The following is a 26,686-nucleotide window of genomic DNA, read 5'->3' as shown; positions in this document are numbered from 1 at the left end:
AGAACAATCAACTGTCAAAACCAACAGCTCCTTTAACCACCTTAAAGTGGGTCTGTGAAATAGTTCACTACGTTTCTCCGTCAATATTCGAGGATGCAGAGCAGTTGTCATCTCTACCCTCTTATATGGGTACAGAAAACAAACAACTGACTGGAGTGACTATCAGAATATTAGGACTACATCACTGACACTGAAGTTCTCAAAAGAGCCTTGCTGCCTTGCATTGAATTCATTTTCTTATAACACCCATTGTCCTCATGCAAACATTTCATCTGATGGGGCTGATTAATATCCTGGTGACCCGAGTAGGTACCTTCATTCACAGACATCCCTTTGAAGGTTCCTCCCCACCTTCTTCATTCCTTCCAACTCCTTTCTTTCCCTTCAATGTCAATGTTGGCTGCCTACACGAAATTGGATTTTGCCTCACCTCATGCATTCTTGCGAGGAGACTCTTGTTGATTTGGCTACGAAAAGCATTTCTCGGCATTGCAACCTATCGTCTTGTATTTGCATTCAAGATACAAGACAGAAAGGAGCACTGGATAAAAAGGAGGGAAACAAGTCAGAAGAAGGTGCACATCTGGGATAGATCATCATCCAGTGCATCATTGACCTTTTCTCCGTGAATGTAGTCTAAGGCACTGAGCCTGCAGGTTAGATTTTGGAGGTGAGTTGGGGAGTGGGGGGGGGGGTTCCTCTTTTGATAACAAGAATATTGGCAGTACATATATGTATACTGACAGCACAGGCTCTTTCAGGATTCACAGCAGATAGCTGGGGTCATGATGCAGTGTAAAGCCATCCTCTGTGATCAGCAATGAAAGAAAGCAAAATAAAATCCATCCACACCGGTTGACAGCCCGGGAACATCATCTGCTGCCCCCAAGCCCTCCAACCCCTGTACAAAGACAGGTTGGTGCATCAACATGGACGCAATGACAACTGGATGTTAGATCTTGGGGAATTGTTTGGAGACAATGATAGTGAGTGGCTTCCGAGATCTTCCAAGTACCGTCACTCAGGGTCTGCAGGCCCCCACTGGAACCATAAGGTTAGGTAGTCTACACACTTGCAGATAACGTCTGCGCATGAAGCCATCTTCCTTGTCCAAGTTATGGAACAGCAGGTATTCTCAACTGCCTTTGGCAACACTTGGACCACAGTAGATTATTTATCTACTATTAGCTTAATGAAATAACGGACCCATCAGAAACACCAAAGCCAATTAATTTAAATGATGCTGGTCAGAACTAAGGGATAACTTCCATCAACCTCGAGGAGAGGAGCAGGGAGAGGGTCTAAAGCGGTTACTAGCAGTGGAAGCAGCACCACCAGGTTCAGCACAATGGTTACCACTGTTGCTTCACAGCTCCAGGTTCGATTCCCGGCTTGGATCACTGTCTGTGTGGAGTCTGCACGTTCTCCCCGTGTCTGCGTGGGTTTCCTCCAGGCGCTCTGGTTTCCTCCCACAAGTCCCGAAAGATGAGCTTGTTGGGTGAATTGGACATTCGGAATTCTCCCTCAATGTGTCCGAACAGGCGCCGGACTGTGGCGACTAGGGGATTTTCACAGTAACTTCATTGCAATGTTAATGCAAGCCTACTTGTCACACTAATAAAGATTATTATTAGCTAGGTTTACAGAGGTTGACATATATGAAGATACATCACTCTCTGCCCTCAGGGTAATGATGCCAGGTTCCTCACAAGCATCTGTATGCGAGTGTAACCCAGCCAAATTAATGCTTGCAGTAAAAGGCAGAACTAAGTGCAGAAAGACCAAAATGTTCTCAGCCTTAAAAGCAAAACTTCAATGCAATACCGCAGCCTATCTTTTATGAAGCTTGCCTAAATTGGTCTTACTTACCCAGCAGTCACATGCCCAGTGAAGTGGCGCTGCTTACGAAGCTCACACATGCTCCAGCCCCTAAAATTACCTTGTAAAATTGGATCTACTAAGTAAACTGATGCACAAGATTCTGTTACTGGTTCTCCCACATGCTTAGGCTAATGTTAACGTCTCGAGCCACAGGTGTGATCTCACAACGTTGTTCACGTGCGTGTAAAGTGAGTCATTGCACATTATGCTGAGTGGTGCACAGTGACTGCACCATTCAAGCTTAGAAACTTTATTCAGACAGAGCAAAAATAACACCAATGTAAAGTACCTCTCTGCTTTAACTCAATTTGTCTCAGATGTGGGTTAGTTGCAACATCAATCCATAAGTGACACCATAACTCATGACTGAGGTGCAACTCCCACTGTAGAAGGAGAACATGTACACATTCCACCTAACACTCACTGGATATTTGTCTGTCAGTATAATCACACTGGAGCCTTGCAGATCAGTTATGGAAGCAGTAAAATCCCAATCAGATATATTGTGAAGCAATTTTTGTATTTAAATTTATTTTTACTCCATTCTTAAAGTTACAAAGCCAATGCACAGAGTGGACAGAGCAAGCCCTTTCTCCGAAAGCTGATTCAAATTGAATCCAATTCATGGTTCCCACAAGAGAGCCATACAAGATCCAAGGGGACAAGAAAAGGCAACGCACCTCATCTTGGGCTTGATCTGACGCTTGATTTTAGCCAAAAGGCCAAGAAGTGCCTGTGATGAAAACCAGATTACAAGTGCTTTTGCTTGGTTTTCCAGTGAGTTGCACTATTCACGCCCCCCCCCCCCCCCCCCCCCCCGCCATTTTGTATAAGATGCCGTTATGCTATTTTCATAAGAGGCTTCATCAACTATTTGTACAGATTAAAGATACAGTGGAATGTTTCACTAGATAAGGACAATTCATTAGTTTTGATTTTATTTTTTAAGTTCAAGAAAAGCCTATAAATTCTTATTGGTCATCAAGTGTTGACAACGTTTAAAATGTCATACTTTGTGCTGGAGGATGACATAACTAAACTCAAACCTTGTGCCAGGATCCGCAACGAGTAAATCGTCCTGCAGAAGAGTCAGTGCCATTTCAGTATTTCCATCCCAGAGCAGACTTGTTGACCTGAGTCGCCTGGGTAACCCTGCAAATCAGTTAATGGAGGATTTAACTCTCTCTGTAACCAAAGCCAACAAAGTTCACAGGAGCCATCTCAAATGGAACACCATCAAAAACTTTAGGTACGCTGTTCATGATCAGGGAATTGGAGGATTTGAAAAGGTGACAAGTAAAGAAACCAATTTTGTTGAAAAAGAAAACTCATGGAGCTGTTAGCGGAATTTGGGGGCTTCTCGGGCTATAAGTTAAATTTAGGCAAGAGTGAGGTATTTGTAGTACACCCGGGTGATCAGGAGGAGGGAATTGGGAGACTCCCATTTAAGAGGGCAGTGAAGAGTTTCAGATACCTGGGGGTGCAGGTGGCCAGGAGTTGGGGGACGCTCCATAAGCTTAATTTTACCAGGCTGGTGGAGCAGATGGAGGAGGAATTTAAAAGGTGGGACATGGTACCGCTATCGTTGGCGGGTAGAGTGCAGTCCGTCAAAATGACGGTTCTCCCGAGGTTCTTGTTCCTTTTTTAGTGTTTGCCCATCTTTATCCCTAGGGCCTTTTTTAGAAGGGTGACTAGCAGCATCATGAGCTTTGTTTGGGCGCATGGGACCCCGAGGGTGAAGAGGGTCTTCTTGGAGCGGGGTAGAGATGGGGGGGGGGGCTGGCGTTACCCAATCTCTCGGGGTATTATTGGGCGGCCAATGTGTTGATGGTGCGCAAGTGGATAATGGAGGGGGAGGGGGCAGCATGGAAACGGATGGAGAGGGCGTCCTGTGGAGATACAAGCCTGGGGGCCCTGGTAACGGCGCCGTGGCCGCTCCCTCCTACGAGGTATACCACGAGTCCGGTGGTGGCGGCTACCCTCAAGATTTGGGGGCAGTGGAGGCGACATAGGGGAGAAGTGGGGGGCTCGATGGAGGCTCCGTTAAGGGGGAACCAGAGGTTCGTCCCGGGGAACATTGATGGGGGATTTCAGAGTTGGCACAGAGCGGGCATCAAACAGCTGAGGGACCTGTTTATTGATGGGAGGTTTGCGAGCCTGGGGGAGTTGGAGGAGAAATTTGGGCTCCCCCCGGGGAACATGTTCAGGTATCTGCAGGTAAAGGCATTTGCTAGGCGGCAGGTGGAGGGATTCCCTTCGCTTCCTGCGAGGGGGGTGAGCGACAGGGTGCTTTCGGGGGTCTGGGTCGGAGAGGGGAAGATATCTGATATCTACAAGGTTATGCAGGAGGCGGAGGAGGCGTCAGTAGAGGAGCTGAAAGCTAAGTGGGAGGGGGAACTGGGGGAACAGATCGAAGACGGGACATGGGCTGATGCTCTGGAGAGGGTTAATTCTTCCTCCTCGTGTGCGCGGCTTAGCCTCATCCAATTCAAGGTGCTGCACCGGGCCCACATGACTGGGACGAGGATGAGTAGGTTCTTTGGGGGTGAAGATAGGTGTGTCAGGTGCTCGGGGAGTCCAGCGAACCATGCCCATATGTTCTGGGCATGCCCGGCACTGGAGGAGTTCTGGAAGGGGGTGGCGAGGACGGTGTCGAGGGTGGTGGGATCCAGGGTCAAGCCAGGATGGGGACTCGCGATTTTTGGGGTTGGGGTGGAGCCGGGAGTGCAGGAGGCAAAAGAGGCCGGTGTGCTGGCCTTTGCGTCCCTAGTAGCCCGGCGAAGGATCTTGCTACAATGGAAGGATGCGAGGCCCCCAAGCGTGGAGACCTGGATCAATGACATGGCGGGTTTCATTAAGCTCGAGAAGGTCAAATTCGCCCTGAGAGGGTCGGTACAAGGGTTCTTTAGGCGGTGGCAACCTTTTCTCGACTTTCTGGCTCAACTATAGGGTACAGGGACAGTAGCAGCAGCAACCCGGGGGGGGGGGGGGGGGGGGGGGGGGGGGGGGGGGTGGGGGGGGGGGGGGGGGAAGGGGGGGGGGGGAGGGGGGCCGACAATGACTATGTTTGTTTATTTAATTTTAATTTATTTTTAAGTTCTTTTGTTGTTCATTGGGGTTGGGGGGATGGGATACATATGGTCTGGGGGTGTTACAGTTATTATGGGTTATTTTGTTGCATTTCATTGTTTGTCGTTATGTTTTATATTTTCTGTAAAAAATTCCAATAAAAATTATATTTAAAAAAAAAAGAAAAAGCAAACTCGACCTTTTTCATTCATTCTTGGCATGTGAGCAGTATTAGCAAGGCCAGCATTTATTGCCCACCCCCAATTGCCCTCGAGAAAGTGGGCCTTCTTGAACCGTTGCAGCAGGTGTGGCACAGGCAAACCCGGTGCTTTTGCAGTATTGGTGTGTGGTAACTAAGAGTCAGCCATATTTTTTTACATAATGAAATATTACAGGACAAAATCAACTTGGCTGTTCCATTGTCTTCCACCGGGTGCCTTGGAAGAGTGGGTATGAAGTTTGTTTCTGATAATGCCAACTTTTCGGAGCTATGCCAGCATTTCTGAAATGATTTGTGAGCTTAACCAAGGATTTTGTTAGCATGTTCGCAGGGTTCTATACTTTCATGTTTTGCAATACCACCTGAATTTTTCAAGATATGTAGTTCACGGAGGGAGAGCACAGGGCTAAGGTGGACCCATAGGTTAGCACACTTCACAGGATGGGTGTTCCTGAACTTCATGCTAAATTTCCAATATATCCTTCGGAGCTGGTAATGCTCTTCACAGGGGTGTCATGTGAGAGTACCTTTAAGAAATGAGTGTTTATGCAATGTACCTTTAAGAAATGGAGCAGCTCATATTACTGAAGTGATGTCAGAGGGTGGGGGTAGCTGAGTTGAGCTCACTTCTGCTTATTGGGAGTTTTATTTTCAGTTTGAGAGAGAGCAGCTGAAAAGTGCCTGGCTGGTTTGCTGTGAGCTGTTTTGAAAGGAGAAAGCTGGTTTGAGGAGAAAGCTGGGAATGTTTGTGCGTTTTGCAAAAAGCTGCAAGAAAAAACAGAACTAGTCTGTTGATGTCTGAAAATCCAAAGACGATAAATATATTGAATGTAACCTCATGTCATTTGTTAAAGGGGATTTGAAGGAACATTTTGAGGGATTATTTAGTGTTGTATTATTTTCGGGGTTATCTTTGAAGTAAAGGGTGTGAAGAGATCCAATGTTTATTTTAAAAGGTTAATTTGAGTTCATGGAATAAACACTGTTTTGTGTTTAAAAAAACCACGTGTCCATAATTGTAATACCACACCTGGGGAACAAGCCATGTGCTTCAAAAGCAACAATCCATTAAAGGGAGAGGTTGGTTTAACTCCATGATACATTTTGGGGTTCTGAAACCGCTGTTCCCATAACAGGGGTAAATATATACAGCCTGCTTATAACGAGCTAAGGTGTGCACTGGGCTCGTTTTTTTGGCGAACTCCATGTTAATTCTGTTTCTTGACCGAACCCTGCTCCTTTTGAAAAGTAACTCGGTAATTTTTAATCGCGTGGGCGAAAGCAGCGTTTTGCTTGAGGACATATTTTGTAAAATACTTTCCTTACCCGACAGTTGACTGGCCATTCGTTTCAACGTCACAGATGATACTTTTGCAGTGGCTTCCCCTCGCTCAAGAAATGCCAGGTCTCCTGCTTCATACTGATGTTCTAATCCTTTTGAATTTCCCAGTGGGTTTTTAACTGTAAAGTTTTTGACATATTTTATCAGTGGATCATCCAGAGATGTAATTTTCCCATCCTGCCAGAGTTTGTACAGCATGATAGCAGGGAATATCTTGGAAATGCTCGCAATCCTGAAACAAGAGAAGTCGCTTTGAGATTTTCACTGAATTTGATATCGCAATGCTTTACACATTGACTGGTGTGAAGGAAGAATTTCATAAGTACATATTATAAATATGAAAGTGTGCAAAAGAAGTTGAATTAACTCTTGCTGTTCCACTTTGTTCTTCCGATGAAGAGGAAAAAGGTTTGCTCCTAATTGTGACAAGAGCTAAGCAAACACCTTTATCAATACACTGGCGATGGCATCTGCATCCAGAGGCACAAGAGCTGCTGCACCTGGATGTCCAGAAGTGCTGTCATCATGGTTAACATAGGTTAACCATTCTCAGAGTGACCTCTGACAGTTCATGAAACCTACAATATCTGTGTTACCACTCTTGTCCAGATCAGTCATGTGTCCCTTCATCAGATCATTTATAACACTGAGTTTAGGATTACTATGATATTCCTTTGCATGTCCATGGTTTCATGTCTCCCCAGTTAGATTTGGCCTCCCTAATTGGCATCTGCCTAATGCCTAGACCAATAGTTATTTGTACTGTGTCACCTTCTCAAGGGCAACTAGGGATGTGCGGTAAATGCTGGCCTGGCCAGCAACATCCATACCCTATAAATGAATTAAAGAAAATAATGCATTATGGCTGGAGTACACCAGGTCTCATCCCCTGGGGTTTTAATCTGATGTACCTCCAGGATTTGAGTTGTGAATACTTACTCATTGGTCTTTGAAGCAGTCGCTGGGACCCCAACAGTTGTAATGTGGTACAGTACAGTGAATCGCTCCATCACCCAACTGCTCCAGAGTCTTTTACTCCCAGTCAAGCAACCATATCCCCAGATCTTCTGGAGTCACTTTCAGAATTCAATCCCATAAAGATTATTGCACTTCCAGTGGTGGCCATGCGCAGGTAGATCGTGTTTTCGGCAGCTCCCGCCGCTAATGGACTAACTGGCCCTTTCAAGGAGCTTTGACAGCCCCTTTTTGATGCAAACCTGTGGGCAAATGACGCTAAAAGGCTCCCCACAGCAGTTTGTGGAGGGGCCCAGGAGCAGGGCGGCCAAACAATCGACCAGCGCGAAACGTCAGGAAACGGACGCGGGATCAGAAAATGGCGGCCGGCTTGGATCAGGTAGTGTGGGCCAGTGGTCGCGGGAACAGCAGGAGTTCCTTAGAAGCTACTTTGGGGACCTGAAAACGGAGATGCTGGCCCCAATGAAGGCCTCAATGGAGAAAATGGTTGAGACCCAGAAAATGCAAGAGAAAGCAATCAAGGAGATTGAGAAAAAGGTCTCAGATAACGAAGACGAGATACTGGGCCTGGCCGTCAGGGTGGAGGCACATGGCGCCCTACACAAGAGGTGGCAGGAGAGGCTGGAAGACCTTGAAAACAGGTCCAGGCGGCAGAACCTGCGCATTCTGGGCCTACCTGAGGGTGTGGGGGGGTTGGACGCGAGCGCATTCGTGACCATGTTATTGGGGTATCAAGGCCAGAAGCATTCCCTCGGCCTCTGGAACTGGATGGGGCGCACTAGTCCTTGCAAGGAAGCCAAAATGAATGAACCGCTAAGGCCCATGGTGTTACGGTTCCACCGCTTCTCAGATAAGGAACAAGTCCTGCGATGGGCTAAAGAGGCGCAGAGCAGCAGGTGGGAGAACAGCATAATCCGCATCTACCAGGACCTGGGAGCACAACTGGCCAAGAGGCGCGCTGGATTCAACCGTGCTCGGACGGCCCTCCACAGCAAAGGGGTGAAGCTGCATCCAGCGAGGCTGTGGGTCACGTATCAAGATCGCCACCATTACTTTGATACACCGGACGAGGTGTGGAATTTCATCAAGCAAGAAAAGTTGGACTCGAACTAAAGGACTGCTACACTGGGACGTTACTCTAGTGGGGTTGGTAATTGTTTTTTTTTTAAAAATAATTTTTATTGAAATTTTTACAAAATATAAACATCTTAACTCTATTAACAACCACCCGCGGTAACACCCCATGAACAACACACCCCCAGCTTCAAGAGAAACTTCAAACAAAAGGAAAGAACAAAAACAAAAACCAAAAAAACCAAAAGAGCACCCAGCCAACGAAAGGGAAAGAGATATCACCCTCCACAAACCCATGTGCACAGTTCTCCCTCCCCCCAATCCTTACAGCCCCCCTCCCGGGTTGCTGCTGCTGTCGGCCTATTTCCCTACCTTCCGCCAGGAAGTCCAGAAAAGGCTGCCACCGCCTGAAAAACACTTGTACTGATCCCCTCAGGGCAAATTTCACCCTCTCCATATGAACCCCGCCATATCAGAGATCCAGGCCTCCACGCTTGGGGGCCTCGCATCCTTCCATTGGAGCAAGATCCTCCGCCGGGCTACTAGGGACGCAAAGGCCAGAACACCGGCCTCTTTCACCTCCTGCACTCCCGGCTCCACTGCAACCCCAAAAATTGCAAGCCCCAGCCTGGCTCGACCCTGGATCCCACCACCCTCGACACCGTCCTTGCTACCCCCTTCCAAAACTCCCCCAACGCTGGGCACGCCCAAAACATATACGCGTGGTTCGCTGGGCTCCCCGAGCACCTAGCACACCTGTCCTCTCCCCCGAAAAACCTGCTCATCCTCGACCCAGTCATGTGGGCCCTATGCAGCACCTTGAACTGTATGAGGCTAAGCCTCGCACAGGAAGAGGAGGAATTCACTCTCTCCAGGGCATCCGCCCATGTCCCCTCCTCAATCTCCTCACCCAGCTCCTCTTCCCATTTACCCTTCAGTTCCTCCACCTCCTCTTCCCATTTACCCTTCAGTTCCTCCACCAAGGCCTCGTCTACCTCCTGCATTACCCGGTATATGTCCGAAATCCTCCCTCCTCCGACCCACACCCCCGAGAGCACCCTGTCCCGTACCCCACGTGAGGGCAACAAGGGGAACCCCCCATCTGCCGCCTGGCAAACGCCCTAACCTGCATGTACCGAATCATGTTCCCCGAGGGGAGCCCAAACTTCCCCTCTAACTCCCCCAAACTCGCGAACCCCCCCTCCACAAACACGTCCCTCGACCTCCTAACCCCTGCCCTGTGCCAGCGCAGAAATCTGGCATCAATGCTCCTTGGGACAAACCGATGGTTCCCCCGTATCGGGGCCTCCATCGAGCCCTCCCATTTCTCCCCTGTGCCGTCTCCATTGCCCACAAATTTTGAGGGTAGCCGCCACCACCGGGCTCGTGGTATACCTCGTTGGAGGGAGTGGCAACGGCGCCGTTACTAGCGCCTCCAAGCTCGTGCCCACACAAGACGCCGCCTCCATCCTCTTCCATGCTGCCCCTTCCTCGTCCATTACCCACTTACGCACCATCGCCACGTTGGCAGCCCAGTAGTACCCACAGAGGTTGGGCAGCGCCAGCCCCCCCCTATCCCTGCCTCGTTCTAGGAACACTCTTCGAACTCTCGGAGTCCCATGCGCCCACACAAATCCCGTGATACTCCTGTTGACCCTCCTAAAAAAGGCCTTCGGGATAAGGATGGGTAGGCACTGGAACAGGAACAAAAACCTCGGGAGCACCGTCATCTTAACGGACTGCACCCTCCCCGCCAGTGACAGCGGTAACATATCCCACCTCTTAAACTCCTCCTCCATCTGCTCCACCAACCTTGTGAGGTTGAGCTTGTGCAGGGCCCCCCAGCTTCCCGCCACCTGGACCCCTAGGTACCTGAAGCTCTTCTGCCTGCTTCAATGGGAGCCTACCAATCCCATCCTCTTGATCCCCCGGATGCACCGCAAACACCTCACTCTTGCCCAGGTTCAACTTATACCCCAAGAAACACCCGAATCCCCTAAGAATCCTCATCACCTCCGGCATCCCCCCCACCGGGTCCGCCACATACAGCAACAGGTCGTCCGCGTACAGCGACACTCGATGCTCCTCCCCACTCCGCACCAGGCCCCTCCAGTTCCTTGACTCCCTCAATGCCATGGCCAGGGGGTCAATCGCCAACGCGAAGAGCAAGGGGGACAGGGGGCACTCCTGCCTCATCCCCGGTACAGCTGAAAGTACTCCGACCTCCTCCTATTTGTGGCTACACTCGCTATCGGGGCCTCGGAGAGCAGCCCGGAAACCCGTCCGGCCCCGGCGCCTTACCCGACTGCATGCTCCCCATCTCTTTGGCCACCTCCTCCAGCTCGATCGGCGCCCCTAGTCCCTCCACCTGCTCCTCTTCCACCCTCGGGAATCGCAGCTTGTCCAAGAAGCGCCAGATTCCACCCCCCTGCACCGGATTCAGACCGGTTCAAATCCCCATAGAAGTCCCTGAAGATCCCATTGACATCTACCCCCCCTCCGCACCACCTTCCCAGCTCTATCCGTCACTCCCCCAATCTCCCTGGCCACGTCTCGCTTCCGGCGCTGGTGCGCCAACATCCTGCTCGCCTTCTTCCCGTATTCACACACAGCCCCCTGTGCTCCCCCCCACCGAGCCCCCGCCTCTCCGGTCGTCAGTAGGTCAAATCTGGCCTGAAGGCTACGCCTCTGCCCCACCAATCCCTCCTCTGGGGCCCCCACACATCGCCCATCCACCTGCACCATCTCCCCTATCAGTCTCCCCCTCTCCCTCTGCTCCCCCCTCTCCCTATGGGTTCGGATGGAGATCAATTCCCCCCTCATCACCGCCTTCAATGCCTCCCAGACCGCCCCTACTCGAACCTCCCCGTTATCATTGGCCTCGAGGTACCTCTCGATACACGCCCGAACCCTCCCGGCCACCTCCTCATCTGCCAACACCCCCATGCGCCAGAGCGGACGTTGGTCCCTCTCTTCCCCCAGCCCGAGGTCCATCCAGTGCGGGGCATGATCCGAAATGGCAATGGCGGAGTATTCCACATCCTCCACCCTCGACACCAGCCCCCTGCTCAGGACAAAAAAAAATCAATCCTCGAGTAGGCCTTATGTATATGGGAGAAAAACGAGTATTCCCTGGCCCTTGGCCTCGCAAACCTCCAGGGGTCCACCCCCCCCCCCCCCCCTCTCTCACCCTCCCCCCCCCCCCCCCCCCCCCCCCCCCCCCCCCCCATCTGGTCCATGAATTCCCTCAGCACCTTAGCCGCCACCGACCTCCTACCCGTCCGGGACTTGGATCGATCCAATGGGGGATCCAGCACAGTGTTAAAGTCTCCCCCCATGATCAGGCCCCCCGCCTCCAGGTCTGGAATGCGGCCCAACATACGCCGCATGAACCCCGCATCGTCCCAATTTGGGGCATAGACATTCACCAACACCACCCGCTCCCCCTGCAGCTTGCCACTCACCATCACATACCTCCCGCCACTGTCAGCCACCACCTTCAATGCCTCAAACGACACCTTCTTCCCCACCAGGATCGCCACCCCCTTACTCTTCTCATCCAGCCCTGAGTGGAACACTTGGCCCACCCACCCCTTCCTCAGCCGGACTTGGTCCACCACTCTCAGGTGTGTCTTCATCCGCCTTCAGTACCTTCAGGTGCGCAAATACCCGGGCCCGTTTGACCGGCCCATTCAGCCCCCTCACATTCCAAGATATCAGCCGGATCCGAGGGCTCCCTGCCCCCTTCCCCTGACGATTAGCCATACCCCATCCCTTGCCCACCCCGGCCAACGTCCCACTCTCTGCCCCCCCCCCCCCCCCCCCTCCAGCACCCCCTGCGTCCTCCAGCTCCTTCCTGACCGTTTCAGCAGCAACCCGGTACCCCCCCCCCCTCCCCCCCCAAGGCTAGGACCCCTCCTAGCCGCGCCCCCCCCCTCTACAGCACTCCCGTGAGCCAGCTAACTTCTGCTGTCCCCGGCGACTCCCGCCCTACTTTCGGCTCCTCCCCACGTGGGCCTGCCCCACCTCCATTGTGCCCGTCAACGAGTCCACCCTCCCCCCGCTGGGGGGTTGGTAATTGTTGAGTAGCCGGAGGCAGCGACATTATGTTGTTTCCTCTTATTTTTGTTTGTTCCCTGTTTCTTTGGGCATGTTTTCTGCTTTTGTAGAGCTCGGCCGCAGAGAGCGGAGAGGGGCTCTACACGTAGGCTGCTCTCCTGGCAGCTGGAGCCGTGTCTTTGATATGGCCGGGTTTGTGCTCGGGGTTTGCTGTTTGTTTTGCTGGGGGGAGGGGGCGGAAAATGTTTGATGGGGGCCGCTGAAGCACATAAGTTGGGCTTGCCATAGGGAGGGAGGGGCCCGCAAAATGAGGCACCTGAGTAATCGGAGACAGAAGCGGGAGCGGCCGGGGTCAGCTGACTCATGGAAGCGTAATGGGGGGAAAGCCAGTATCAACGGGTGCTTGACTTGGGGGTTTGGGATCACGGGGTTGCTGGGAGGGGGGGAGGGGGAAAGCTGCTTGGCAGACAGAAAAGGTACCAACATGGGGGAACAGAGGGAGGGGAGTGCCGCCAATGGGAGGGCTCGAATAAGCGGGGGACGCGGGGTCATGGCTGGCCGAAAAAGGGAGATGGCTAGTCAGCAGGGGGGGGGGGGGGGGGGGGCGGTGTCAGCCCCCCATCCAGGCTGATCACGTGGAATGTGCGGGGCCTGAATGTGTCTCGCACCTAAAGGGGTTAAAGGCAGACATAGCCATGCTACAGGAGACGCACCTAAAACTTGCGGACCAAACAAGGTTGAGAAAAGGGTAGGTGGGCCAGGTGTTCCATTCGGGGCTGGATTCAAGGACCAGAGGAGTAGCAATCCTGGTCAGCCAACGGGTGGCTTTTGAGGCAGGGAATATTGTCGCTGACAAGGGGGGCAGATACATAATGGTCAGCGGGAAACTCGGGTGGTGCTACTGAACGTTTACGCCCCAAACTGGGACGACGTGGAATTTATGAGATGCACGCTGCATAAAATTCCAGACTTAGACTCACACAAGCTGATTATGGTGGGTGACTTTAACACAGTTATAGACCCTGTACTGGACCGGTCAAACTCCAGGTTGAGGAAGCGACCTGCGGAGGCTAAAGAACGGAGGAGATTCATGGAACAGGTGGGGGGTGTAGATCCGTGGAGATTCGCCCGACCGAGGCCGAAAGAGTTCTCTTTCTTTTCCCATGTCCATAAAGTTTACTCCCGTATAGATTTCTTTGTGATGAGCAGGACGTTGATCCCTAGGGTGATGGGAATGGAATCCTCAGCCATTGCAGTCTCTAATCATGTTCCACACTGGATGGATTTGCGTCTTGGGGAGGAGAGAGGTCAACCCCACTATGGAGACTAGATGTGGGGCTGCTGTCAGACGACGAGGTTTGTAGGTGGATAAGGAGGAACATCAAGAATTACCTGGAAACTAACGAAACGGGGGAGGTAGCGGCGTCCACGGTGTGGGAGGCCCTGAAGGAAGTTATCAGAGGGGAGTTGATCTCTATCAGGTCCCACAGAGAGGAGAGAGAAAGAGTGGAGGGAGAAAGGTTAGTCAGGGAGATACCCAGTAGACAGGAGCTACTCGGAGATCGCTGAGATGGGGCTACTGAAAGAGCGCCGGAGGCTGCAGGCGGAATTCGACCTGCTGAGCACTGGGAAGGCGATAGCACAGCTGAGGAAGACCAAAGGGGCTGTCTACGAATACGGGGAGAAAGAGAGTAGAACGCTGGCGCACCAACTTCACAAGAGGGAGGCGGCCAGGGAAATACGGGATAAGGAGGGCAACACAGTCATAGATCCAGAGGGGGTGAACAAAGCTTTAGGGCGTTTTACAGTAAATTGTATGAGCCTAAGTTTTTCACATTGGTTAATTGCACCCCAGGCTCCTCAAACCAAGATACTTTTAAAAACATGACTGCAGCAGTCAAACACACTATAACCCAGGCTTTTAACCCTTACTTCACCAATCCTTATAATCCAAAATACCTAAAGTCCTACACACCAAAAAGAAAATTTCTTTACAAATGACTTAAAATAGAAATCAAATACTAAATATCGATAAGTAGCTGCCTAAAGAGAATGAGTCAGAAGGGGGGGGGGGGGGAGGGAGTGGGCAGGGGGCTGTAAGGAGAAGTGGAATAAAATGGAAGGAATAAAAACAGAAAATGCTGGGAAAACTCAGCAGGTCTGCCAGCATCTGTAGAGAGAGAAAAACAGAGGTCGGGGTTTCCCTGCCCTTCCCACCAGCCGGACTTCCGGTCCCGCCGAAGTCTGCCGCAGCCACCCTGGCGGCGGGTTGGCCCACGCAAATTGCCATTGCCTTTGGTGGAACCGGAAGAACCTGCCAGCAGCCAATGGCGAGCCACCTCTATCATGGAAAATCCCATCGCGACAGGGTTGGAGAATTCCAGCCAACGTTCCAAGTCCGTTCTTCTCCAGAGCTGAGGAAGGAGAAAATGGACAAAGATATGGAGCGTGGTTCCCCAGGGAATTTATCTTTTGTGCTTTTTCTTTCTGATATACAGAAATGGCCAGGATGTGATGTCTCACTTCAAATTAGCTAAACGTCCAGGCGATGCCAAGCTGGGGCGCATTTTCAACTCAGGAGCTCCACAGAGTACGAGCTTCAACCGGTCAATGGCAAGTGAAGGTCAATACATTTAGACAGAGTAACAGAAAGTATAGAATCCTAGAAGGAGGCTCTTCAGCCCATTGAGTCAGCATCAACCCTCTGAAAGAGCACCGTGCCCAGGTCCACTCCCCCCTGCCCCTTCCCGTAACCCCACCTAGTCTTTGGACATTCAGGGGTAATTTAGCATGGCCAATCCACATAACCTACACATCTTTGGACGGTGGGAGGAAATCGGAGCACCCGGAGGAAACCCACGCAGACACAGGACAATGAGCAAAATCCACACAGTCACCCGAGGCCGGAATTGAACCAGAATCCTGTCGCTGTGAGGTTGCAGTGCTAACCACTGTGCCACAGTGACACCCCTGTAGACTACTTGGTTGTAAACAAACCTCCTGGAAGAAAAAGTTGAAACAAGCACTATGTCAGAACAGAGAAAGTAACCCCAGACAATAAGATATAATAAGGCTGTAGGATAATGGAGCACCGTTTCAGAATTCTGAAGGGCAAGTTTTGGATTAATGACTGGGACTGTGAATTTTACAGAGGGAGTGATCAACATCTGCATAGGATTGTCATGAAGGATGGTTTAAATTTGGTCACAAGCTCATTTAAGATGCAGCTTGTACTGCAATAGGACGATTTGGTAACTGGGAAATCAATGGGCTGAAAGGCTTCCTTCATTGAAACCCATCTGGTGATTTGCAAAATAAAATCTTTTGTAAATAAATGTCACTTATGGCTTGGCTAGGGAAACCTTTCAGAAGCAACATGGAATTATTCATCGATTTGTTTCCTGTGGTAAGCAAGATTGGTTTAAGGTGATCTATTAGTTACCTGTAAACACTATATTCATTTGGTGGGGGTGAAAACTCGTCAGATACATTTCTTTTCCCAAAATTTCCAGTCCACAGCACAGTATCATTATATATTACAATGGCCGAAATGGATGGCAGACTCATTGCATGGATTTGATGGCGTAGCAGAAAGTCAACCTGCAAAAGACAATTATTTGACTAACTTTTATTTCTGAATATTCAAAGGCAAAAATAAATACAGGCCAGGTTTTTTGGGTTTCCCTTCCTGCCATCCGAGAAGCCAACAGCAAACACAGTCTGTGTTTTCCCCCCTATATTCTTTCACGGGATGCGGGTGTCGATGGCAAGACTATCTTTTGTTGCCCAGCCCTAACTGCCCTCGACTTGACTAGGCTAGCTCAATTCAGAGGCTTAAGAGCCACATGTAGGCCAGATCAGGCAAGGATGGCAGATTTCCTTCCCTGAAGGAGATTAGTGAACAAGATGGCTTTTTACAACAATCAATGATAGTTTCATGGCCACCATTACTGAGACTAGCTCTCAATTGCAGATTTATCAACAGATTTCAAATTCCACCAGCTGCAATGATGAGATTTGAACCCATGTCCACAGATCATTAGTCTGCGTCTCTGGATTATTAGTCCAGCAACATTACTACTATGCCACTGTCACCTCATTCTTACTGATACTTCCTGCCCACAGCTGTTTCACACTCCAACAGGTGTTAATTGGCTGGAGGCTGGACTCCCACCCACCCACCCACTCAGGAGCAAGTTCCACCTCACAGACCAGCTCTCTGGTCTCAGCAGCTCCAGAAGCTGCCTCTGGACAGCACTGGGACAACAACCAATCCTCAGAGTCTATGCTAAAATCCGGGAGTCTAGGAGCAGGCAAGTGATGGATACAGAACTGGCGAGGTCATAGAAGGCAGAGAGTAGCAATGGAAGGGTGCTTTTCTGATTGGAGGGCTGTGACTAGTGGTGTTCCGCAGGGATCAGAGCTGGGACCTTTGCTGTTCGTAATATATATATATAAATGATTTAGAGGAAAGTGTAACTGGTCTGATTAGTAAGTTTGCAGACAACACAAAGGTTAGTGGAATTGCGGATAGCGATGAGGATTGTCAGAGGATACAGCAGGATTTGGATTGTTTGGAGACTTAGGCGGAGAGATGGCAGATGTAGTTTAATCTGGACTAATGTGAGGTAATGCATTTTGGAACGTCTAATGCAGGTCGGGAAGAAACAGTGAATGGTAGAACCCTCAAGAGTATTGACAGTCAGAGAGATCTAGGTGTACAGGTCCACAGGTCACTGAAAGGAGCAACACAGGTGGAGAAGGTAGTCAAGAAGGCATACGGCATGCTTGCCTTCATTGGCCGGGGAATTGAGTATAAAAATTGGCAAGTTATGTTACAGCTGTATAGAACCTTAGTTAGGCCACACTTGGAGTATAGTGTTCAATTCTGGTCACCACACTACCAGAAGGATGTGGAGGCTTTAGAGAGGGTGCAGAATGGATTTACCAGAATGCTGCCTGGTATGGAGGGCATTAGCTATGAGGAGAGGTTGAATAAACTCGGTTTGTTCTCACTAGAACGACGGAGGTAGATGAGCGACCTGATAGAGGTCTACAAAATTATGAGGGGCATAGGCAGAGTGGATAGTCAGAGGCTTTTTCCCAGGGTAGAGGGGTCAATTACTAGGGGGCATAGCTTTAAGGTGTGAGGGGCAAGGTTTAGAGGAGATGTACGAGGCAGTGGGTGCCTGGAACTCGCTGCCAGAGGAGGTGGTGGAAGCAGGGACGATATAGTGATGTTTAAGGGGCATCTTGACAAGTACATGAATAGGATGGGAATAGAGGGATACGGACCCAGGAAGTGTGGAAGATTTGAGTTTTGACGGGCAGCATTGTCGGCGCCGGCTTGGAAAGCCGAAGGGCCTGTTACTGTGCTGTACTTTTCTTTGTTCTTTGTTCTTTAAGTGTGGGGGTCTCAGGGCGGATTGGAGAAGCCCCGGGGGCAGGCAGAGAGAAGCGTGGGAAAGGGAGTACCCGCAGGGGCTAGATGCCTGATGTTAAAAGGAGGCTGGTGATGGAAGTGACCCCCTCCCCCCACCCCCCAAAATTTTGGAGGGGTCAGGGCTCGAGGGAGAGTGGTGGGACGTCTATAGCCCATCAGTGAGAGAATGTAAAATTCTGCCAATAATTTTGGTGTTGTGAGAAATGTGCTAACTTCTCAGTGGATAAGGCAGATCTGACTTTGTGTAATAGTGCAATTATGTAAAGTGGGCCGGTTTAGCTCAGTTGGCTGGACAGGTGGTTCCTGATGCGGAGCAAGGCCAGCAGCGCGGGTTCATTTCCCATATCGGCCTAGGTTATTCATGAAGGCCCCACCTTCTCAACCATGGCCCTCGCCTGAGGTGTGGTGATCCTCAGGTTAAATCACCACCAGTCAGCTCTCCCCCTCAAAGGAGCAATGGTCATCGGAGACTATGGTGTGTTATAGTAAGTCGGAAGTCTGTTTTATACTTCATCCATTTTTTAAAATTTCCAATGAAGTCAAAGCATAATATAGACAAAATTTCTGCTAACTGCTTACTATTCATTATTCTTCATCAGTCTTCTCTCCTCAAGGTCACCTTTCACTGAATCCTTTCTAACCAGATTCTTTCATGGTTCCACAGACTAGATGCTTCCAAGCAATGATTTATGAATATTTCCCAACCCTTTTATTCACAGTCTTTGCCAGTAGAGACTTTCCTCATGTTAACTCAATTGCAAAGTTCCATTAACCTAACTGAAATCAGAATCCTCTCATGTTGCACTTACATTTGCTCTAATCTGCATTATCCAGATTAATGTCGACCTGCCATATCTCAACACTAATACATGATAAATCTTGTATTTTACTTGTGATTCATTCACACAGATTTATGTCCTTGGCAATACAACAGCAATATCACAATTCAGGATAATTTACAAATGACCCCAATCTTGTGCTCCCCCCCCCCCCCCGAAGAAATTAAGCCTCGGAAAAGCACATTGTATGACTGCATGCAATTCTGTGGTTCAAGTCACATGAATAATTGGTACAAGTTCATTGCAACAGCAACTATCCTCAGGAACAAGAGTAAATTGGAAAGCGCCTAAAATTTAAAGACATCTACATAAAAAGTAAAGTCGCCATAGTCTCCGGTGACCATAGGCTGCTTTCCCCTTTGAGGAGGAGAGCAGACTGGTTGTGATTTAACCTGAGAATCACCACACCTCAGGCGAGGGGCAAGGTTGAGAAGGCAGGGCCTTCATGAATAACCTCAGCTGGTACGGGAATTGAACCCGCGCTGCTGGCCTTGCTCAGCATCATGAACCAGCTGTCCAGCCAACCGAGCTAAACCGGCCCCCACGTAGAGACTGAATCAACGACAAAATATTGTTCCGGTCTTTATAAAGCTTCAAAATAGATCAGAAAACGTTGAGCCCTTGCCAAAGGTTGTATGGCAAGGGATGGGGGAGTGGAGGAGAACGAATATGAGGGAAAAATGAAGGAAAAGCAAACCCAATATGCAGGCATATTATTAAGTCAAATGGGCAACTGATGGGGAGGCACACAACATGGCCTCTTGGTCGGTGGCTGGGAGATTGGAGCTGCTGCAGCATATGGTCACTGTGGGGAGGATTATGCAATATGGAAATGCAGGTCTGCCACCCTAAAGGGCAGCAGTGCAACATGTAGGCAGTGGCCAGATGTAACTGTCTGTATAATACATAGCTGCCAACTGCTAGACTCTGCATTTTTACAAACCTTGCCGCCCAAGTAAAGTTGCGTGCATCAAAAATGATGTTGCCCCTTGAAAACAAGGCCTGTCAAATGTTGGATACATTTTGTCTGATACACTTAATAGAGTCTGTTAAGGAAATGGCAGTGTATGTCGATGAAGGAAAAGCAGTTGTCATTATGTATACAGATTTTCAAAGTGTTTTAGAAGATGCTGCACAGGAGAGATTCTGGATAGAATTAAGGCAAATGGCATTAATCTGGGGCTGGTTTAGCAAAGTGGGCTAAATAGCTGGCTTGCAATGCAGAACCATGCCAACAGCGTGGGTTCAATTCCTGTACCGAAAAAAAAATAAATAAATAAATAAATAAATAAATAAATTCCTGTACCGGCCTCCCTGAACAGGCGCTGGAATGTGGCGACTAGGGGCTTTTCACAGTAACTTCATTGAAGCCTACTTCTGACAATAAGCGATTATTATTATTAATCAGGGTGCGAGAGGATGGATGGGAATTCCAAGGAAAAGTAAACAGACATTTTCTTAATGATTTAGGAACTGAAGGGATGTAAACAGTTAGATTCTGCAGCCTTCAATGTTGGGATAAATGCTCTGCTTGTTTAAATAGGTGAGGAACGCCAGTCTTCAGCCAATTTGATTCACCCCACATGATATAAAGAAACAGCTGAAGATCGCTGGATCCTGCAAAGGCTATGGGGCTTGACAACATTTTGGCAATAATACTGGACACTTGTGCTCCAGACGTGCCCTTAGCCTATGTGATGAACGCAAGATTTTAGATATATTGGATTATAAGTATTCTGTGTTTTTGTTTTTATAATTCTGAGGTTTTGGGTTAACAAATAAAATTCAATTAATCTCTTGCTACATTTAAGAAATCCCCTTCTAATTAAAACTGTGCTTTTCATTCAAATTTTTCATTGGAAACGTGTTTTTGGGTCTCATTATTGTACCCAAATTCTTCACTCTTTATATTTTTGCTTCCTTCAACTTGCCGCAATTATGCCTGCATGTGAGAACCTTCCCAAAGATGAGCTGTTAGTGTAAACATCAAAGTTGACCAGAGCCTTACCCTGAATCCGAGATTTTCCAACTGCTTTGAATAGCGGGCACAGTGACTAACCTTTTCAAGAGCTTCTTTTAGAATGGGCACAGGGTGCACCAATGGCACAGGTTTGGGATGCCTGGGGCACATCTGAACTGGGTCAAGCCCATGAGATGAAGTAAATTCACCTGAAATAAACAGAAAAATAACCCGGCAAGGGATATTCATTTGGAGGACTCAAATTCCCAGAAAATAACATTGTTAACTGAGCCGTGAACGTAATTCTTGATCCAACTTAGTAATGAGCCTCAGCGTGGGGCAGGGGCGAAGGACAGATCACAGATTAATGGAGATAGCAGCAGGGAAAACAGCTAGAGGCTCTCTCTTGGAGACAACTGTCAGCTGGAAATTGGTACCCTATAATGCTCATCATGGGTGATAGCATCCTCTCACTTCAGATTGAATAAGTGATGGGTCAACAGTCACACCCCTGTATCTTGAGCACACAAATCCGAGCTGACACTCCTGAGGGAGCACTGCACCAATGGAGGAGATATTAAACCAAGACCCAGTTTTCCCCCTCGGGTGAACGCAAAAGATCCCAAAGCACTATCCCGGAGAAGAGCAGGAGAGTTCTCTCCGGTGTCCTGGCAAATATTTATCCTTCAATCATAGAAATTATAGTGTAGAAGGCAGCTATTCGGCCCATCGAGTCTGCACCACCTTTGGAAAGAGTACCTCACTTAAGCCCACACCTCCACTCCATCCCAGTAATCCCACCCAACATTTTTGGACACAAAGGTGCAATTTTGCATGACCAATCCACCTAACCTGCGCATCTTTGGACTGTGGGAGGAAACCGGAGCACCAGGAGGAAATATACGCAGACACGGGGAGAACGTGCAGACTCCGCACAGATAGTGACCCACACCGGGAATCGAACCTGGGATCCTGGCGCTGTGAAACAACTGTGCTACCATGCCACCCACCAACATTACCAAAACAGGTTACCTGGTCGCCACATCTCCTGCATCATGGCAGTGATTAGACTTCAAAGGAAACAAATTAGTTCATAGGCTGTATAGGCATCCCAAGGTTGCGAAAGGCACGATATAATATACACTTACCCCTGCCTTGCTTTGGAAGCTTGTACTGCCACACAAAACAGCAAGTCATGGAAATGGAGACAATTATAAAGAAAGCCATGCCAAGATGTGGCCATTTCAAATCCATAACGAGGACTTTCTTCACACCTTTCCCAAGAGCACACTGCTGCAAAACAAGAGCAGATTTGGATACAGATGTTCTTGATCACTGGCTACTCCATTCCTACTGTTGCTGAATTTTAAAGGAAACTCCTGTAGAATCTGAAAGTGTACATGCTTTGCTAAACTAGTTGCGACGGACGAGATGTTCACAACAGTCTTTAGCGTGGCACAATAGCAGTGGTTAGCACTGTTGCTTCACAGCGCCAGACTCCCAGGTTTGATTCCCGGCTTGGGTTACTGTCTGTGCGGAGTCTGCACGTTCTCCCTGTGTCTGCATGGGTTTCCTGCGGGTGCTCTGGTTTCCTCCCACAAGTGCAGAAAGACATGCTGTTAGGTAATTTTGACATTCTGAATTCTCCTTCTGTGTACCCGAACAGGTGCTGGAACATGGAGACTAGGGGCTTGTCACAGTAACTTCATTGCAGTGTTAATGTAAGCCTACTTGTGACAATAAAGATTATATTAAATCAGCCTCATGCCGTGAACAGAGCAAACTTTGGAGACTGCCTGAGACTGTTGTGTGGCAGAAAAAAATAGAATCCACGTTGGTCAATGCATCACATACCAGTGATATACCATGGACCAATGTATGAATACAAAAGGTCAAGTCTTTAATTTGGATATGCAAGCACATATTGCAGTACATTCATTCTAACCTATGCCGCATCAGAATAAATAACAGAATGATAATTCTCAAAGCAACAGTTTCTAGTGTTAATTTTGCAACATATATCCATGATACTTATGCAAATGAAATGTATCAGCGCTCCCCACAAAATGAGTGAGTGAGAGACTGCAGGTCTGGTGTGCTCGGTTGGATGTTGTGATTTTTATTCAAGCTTTCACATTTCACGATTCAAATGCGGTTTTTTTAATGTGAAAAGTGAAGCTCAATAACCTCAGGCATGACACACAGAAATAAATAGTTAGCATGGGAGTGTCATGGGATAGTTCAGGATTTGAAGTGCACAAGAGTGAATGTTTTGCAGGAAGGATTTAGAACAAAGACAGTGAGTTCTGAAGGCACTTTTTTTTTTCTTTTAGAAGGAGGCCATTTGGCCCATCGAGTCCGCACCAACTCTGAAAGAGCATCCTACTTAGGCCACCCCCCTGCCCTATCCTTGTAACCCCACCCAACCTACACATCCCTGGACACTAAGGAGCAATTTAGCTAGGCCAATCGCCCTAACCTGCACATCTTTGGGAAAGTTTTCAATAAGCAATAATCGCCTCGGTTAAACCTCATCGGCCACGATACTGCCGCTGCGCAAAGCTTAACCTGCACATCTTTGAACTGTGAGAAGAAACCGGAGCACCCGGCTGGAATTGAAACCCTGTCGGTGAGGCAGCAGTGCTAACCACTGCGGCACGAGGCCTATTTTAGTTATTGCCCAATTTGTTTTCTAGGGGTTCCGAGAGCGTGCCCTACTCCCAGGAAATGTTGGTTTTTGACAGTTGTATGTAGTGTGAACCTAAGCCTTTTGAATTGAATCATAAGCATTTGTGCCATTGTCAAAGATGGCTTATATTTAGTATGGAATAGCCGTTTGTTCGAATGTAACAAGAGCTTTAGCTTGAGGCTAGCTCAGGATGGAGAGGATTCCAGGCGACTTCGTCAGTGATCGAAGAAAAAGCCCTGATCAGGCTTCGAGAGCGGTCAGAGAGGAATATGAGCATTGATTAGCTGGTGATTTCCTTAAGGGATAGCTCAATGGTCACAGGCCTGAATTATTTCAGCCACAACGCAGCCCATGTTTGGACCTTTCAAGCATCAGCAGCAAAGACATATATATGTTCTATAAATTCCATTGCCATTTAAGAGAGACGGTAAGAAAATTTAAATGTTATTATGTTTAGTGAGAGAAAGCAAGGTGGTGTCTTTATTATTTCACTTACTCAGGAGTAGAGAAATATGTATTTCACTGTGAGAGGACATAAGGGGTGGCAGATTTAAAACAGCAATGAGGAATTAATTCACTCAAAGGGTTGTGAATCTGTGGAATTCCCTACCCCAGAGTGCAGTGGACACAGGGACATAGAACATAGAACAGTACAGCACCGAACAGGCCCTTCGGCCCTCAATGTTGTGCAGAGCCATGATCACCCTACTCAAACCCACGTATCCACCCTATACCCGTAACCCAACAACCCCCCCTTAACCTTACTTTTATTAGCACACTACGGGCAATTTAGCATGGCCAATCCACCTAACCCGCACATCTTTGGACTGTGGGAGGAAACCGGAGCACCCGGAGGAAACCCACGCACACAGGGGGAGGACTTGCAGACTCCACACAGACAGTGACCCAGCCGGGAATCGAACCTGGGACCCTGGAGCTGTGAAGCATTTATGCTAACCACCATGCTACCCTGCTGCCCCTAAACATTAAACAAATTTGAGGAGATGGATAGGTTTTTAATTAGTTACAGGATGAAGGCTTATGGGGAGCGGGCAGGAAGGTGGAAATGAGATCAGCCAGTATCGTATTAAATGGCGGAGCGGACTCGAGGGGCTGAATTGCCCAATCATGCTCCTAAAATGTTGTATTGTTTACTGTTCATTCATCTGCCTGACAAAAATAAAATCACTTCAAAGACTCAGTTTGGTAGGAGCATGTATCCAATATATTAAAAATTACAAATTTGTATTGCGCTTCTCATGACCACTGAACATTCCAAAGTGCTTGACAACCAATATTGCACTTTTGAAATATTGGTCTGGCTGTAATGCAGGAAACAGAGCAGCCAGCAAACTCCCACAACGTGATCATAGATTCATCGGGCATGGTTCTCCCCAAAAATTCCAGAGTTAATTTAAGGTGGGCTTTTGAGGGAGTTTTCTGCCGGTGATTTCCCCACCGCTATTCACTTGGTCACTATATGGGGCCCCGGGGAGTTTCGCACCGGTTTAGCCCACATTTAGAATTTTTTTTAAGCACTGGGGAATCGGAACTCAGATCGGGCCGCCATTTTGAAAGGGTGCCCTGGTCTCCAAGTGAGCTTCCGAGTTCCCCCACATACAGGCAATGTCACTGCCCCCCCCCCCCCCCCCCCCCCCCCACCCACGTATGGGCAATGTCACCCCCCCCCCACACACACACACACACAAATGAGGACACTCCGCTATGAGGTCCCTGGAGGACCCCTCTTCAGTAACCCCCCCCCCCACAAGGCCCCTTAGTGCACCCCTCTAACCTCCCAGAGGCCCTTACTTCCCTGCCATCCACACCCCCACCCTTCAAACCCTACCACCCTCATTTCATGGGCATGGCCCCCCCGCGGTCCCTGACCCTTGGCTGTGCCACCCTGGCACTCAGACACCCTGGCACCCAGGCTGTGCTCCTGCTGGCTTGGCAGTACTAGGGTGGCGATGCCAAGGTGCCCACATTCCAGGGGGAGGGCCAGGGAGCCACCTAGCATTTACCCTGATCACCCAGGGGTCTCCAATGGCTTGGGAGACCACGCAGATGCCGTTCTGACTGGTCCACGTTTGTGTGGAGTAGCACTGATTGGTGCCTGGCTGCAACCTCCCTGGGGAGGCCGGAGAATTGTGGGAGGCTGGTGGATCCTGGGCAGGTAGGTCGTACGTAGGCGTTTGGTCATGCCCGTTTGGTTCAGCGTTCCAACTTAGATGTCTCACGGGACTTCGGTGAATCTGACGAGGCACGGAGACTGTCGGGAGGCTTGATGGAGGGCTCTCCCAGGATTCTCCAGCTGCATTGTGCTCTTGCTTGAGCGCAACGTGGCCGGAGAATCGCGCCCATAGAATCTACAGTGCAGAAGGAGGCTATTCAGCCCATCGAGTCTGCACTGGCACTTGGAAAGAGCACCCCACTTAAGCCCACGTTCCACCTATTCCCATAACCCAGTAACACCACCAAACATTTTGGACACCAAGGGCAATTTAGCATGGCCAATCCACCTAACCTACACATCTTTGGACTGAGGGAGGAAACCAGAGCACCCAGAGGAAACCCACGCGCACACAGGGAGAACATGCAGACTCCACACAGATAGCCACCCGAGGCCGGAATTGAACCCGGATCCCTGGAGCTGTGAAGCAACAGTGCTAATAACTGTGCTATCGTGCCGCGCTAAAGACTGTTGTGAGCAACTCATCAGTAGCAACTGGAATTGAATACAAAAGTAGGGAGGTTATGCTTTGGTTGTTTAGGGCATTGGTGAGGCCAAATATGGAGTATTGTGTACAGTCTTGGTCTCCTTATTTAAGGAAAGATGTAAATGCAATAGAAACAGTTCAGAGAAGATTTACTATAAATGATACCATAAATGAACGGGTTGTCTTACGAGGAAAGGTTGGCGAGGTTAGGTTCGTATCACTGGAGTTTAGAAAGATGGAGGCGATCAAAACCTTTAAGATCCTGAGGGGTATTGACAGGGTGGATATGGAGAGGATGCTTCCTCTTGTCAGAGAATCTAGAACTGGAGTCACAGTTTAAAAATAAGGAGTCACTCATTTAAGAGAGATGATAATTTTTTTCTCTCACACTGTCATGTCTCTGGAACTCTCTTCC

The 26,686-nt window shown here is 49.1% G+C and overlaps 1 protein-coding gene and 1 pseudogene across 6 annotated transcripts in view; both read right to left on the bottom strand.

Annotated features, from left to right (window-relative positions):
• LOC119979712 (putative beta-lactamase-like 1) overlaps window positions 1–26,686 on the bottom strand; it is a 37,549-nt gene that overhangs the window by 2,695 nt on the left and 8,168 nt on the right. For 3 of the 6 annotated variants that reach the window (XM_038822273.1, XM_038822276.1, XM_038822272.1), the window contains exons 2-6: window positions 22,011–22,155; window positions 20,962–21,071; window positions 16,063–16,220; window positions 6,497–6,744; window positions 2,928–3,033 (exon numbers count right to left, since the gene is read on the bottom strand). In XM_038822273.1, coding sequence (XP_038678201.1) covers window positions 2,928–3,033; window positions 6,497–6,744; window positions 16,063–16,220; window positions 20,962–21,071; window positions 22,011–22,116 — 728 coding nt within the window. In that variant the 5' untranslated portion in view covers window positions 22,117–22,155. The remainder of the gene's footprint in view (window positions 1–2,927; window positions 3,034–6,496; window positions 6,745–16,062; window positions 16,221–20,961; window positions 21,072–22,010; window positions 22,156–26,686) is intronic. The other 3 variants (XM_038822275.1, XM_038822277.1, XM_038822278.1) reach the window with 2 other exon arrangements.
• On the bottom strand, window positions 23,304–23,426 carry LOC119951103 (annotated as a pseudogene).

This window comes from Scyliorhinus canicula, chromosome 16 (genome assembly GCF_902713615.1).
Source record: "Scyliorhinus canicula chromosome 16, sScyCan1.1, whole genome shotgun sequence".
Lineage (NCBI taxonomy): Eukaryota > Metazoa > Chordata > Chondrichthyes > Carcharhiniformes > Scyliorhinidae > Scyliorhinus > Scyliorhinus canicula.
This window is presented reverse-complemented; position numbering and strand designations above follow the sequence as displayed.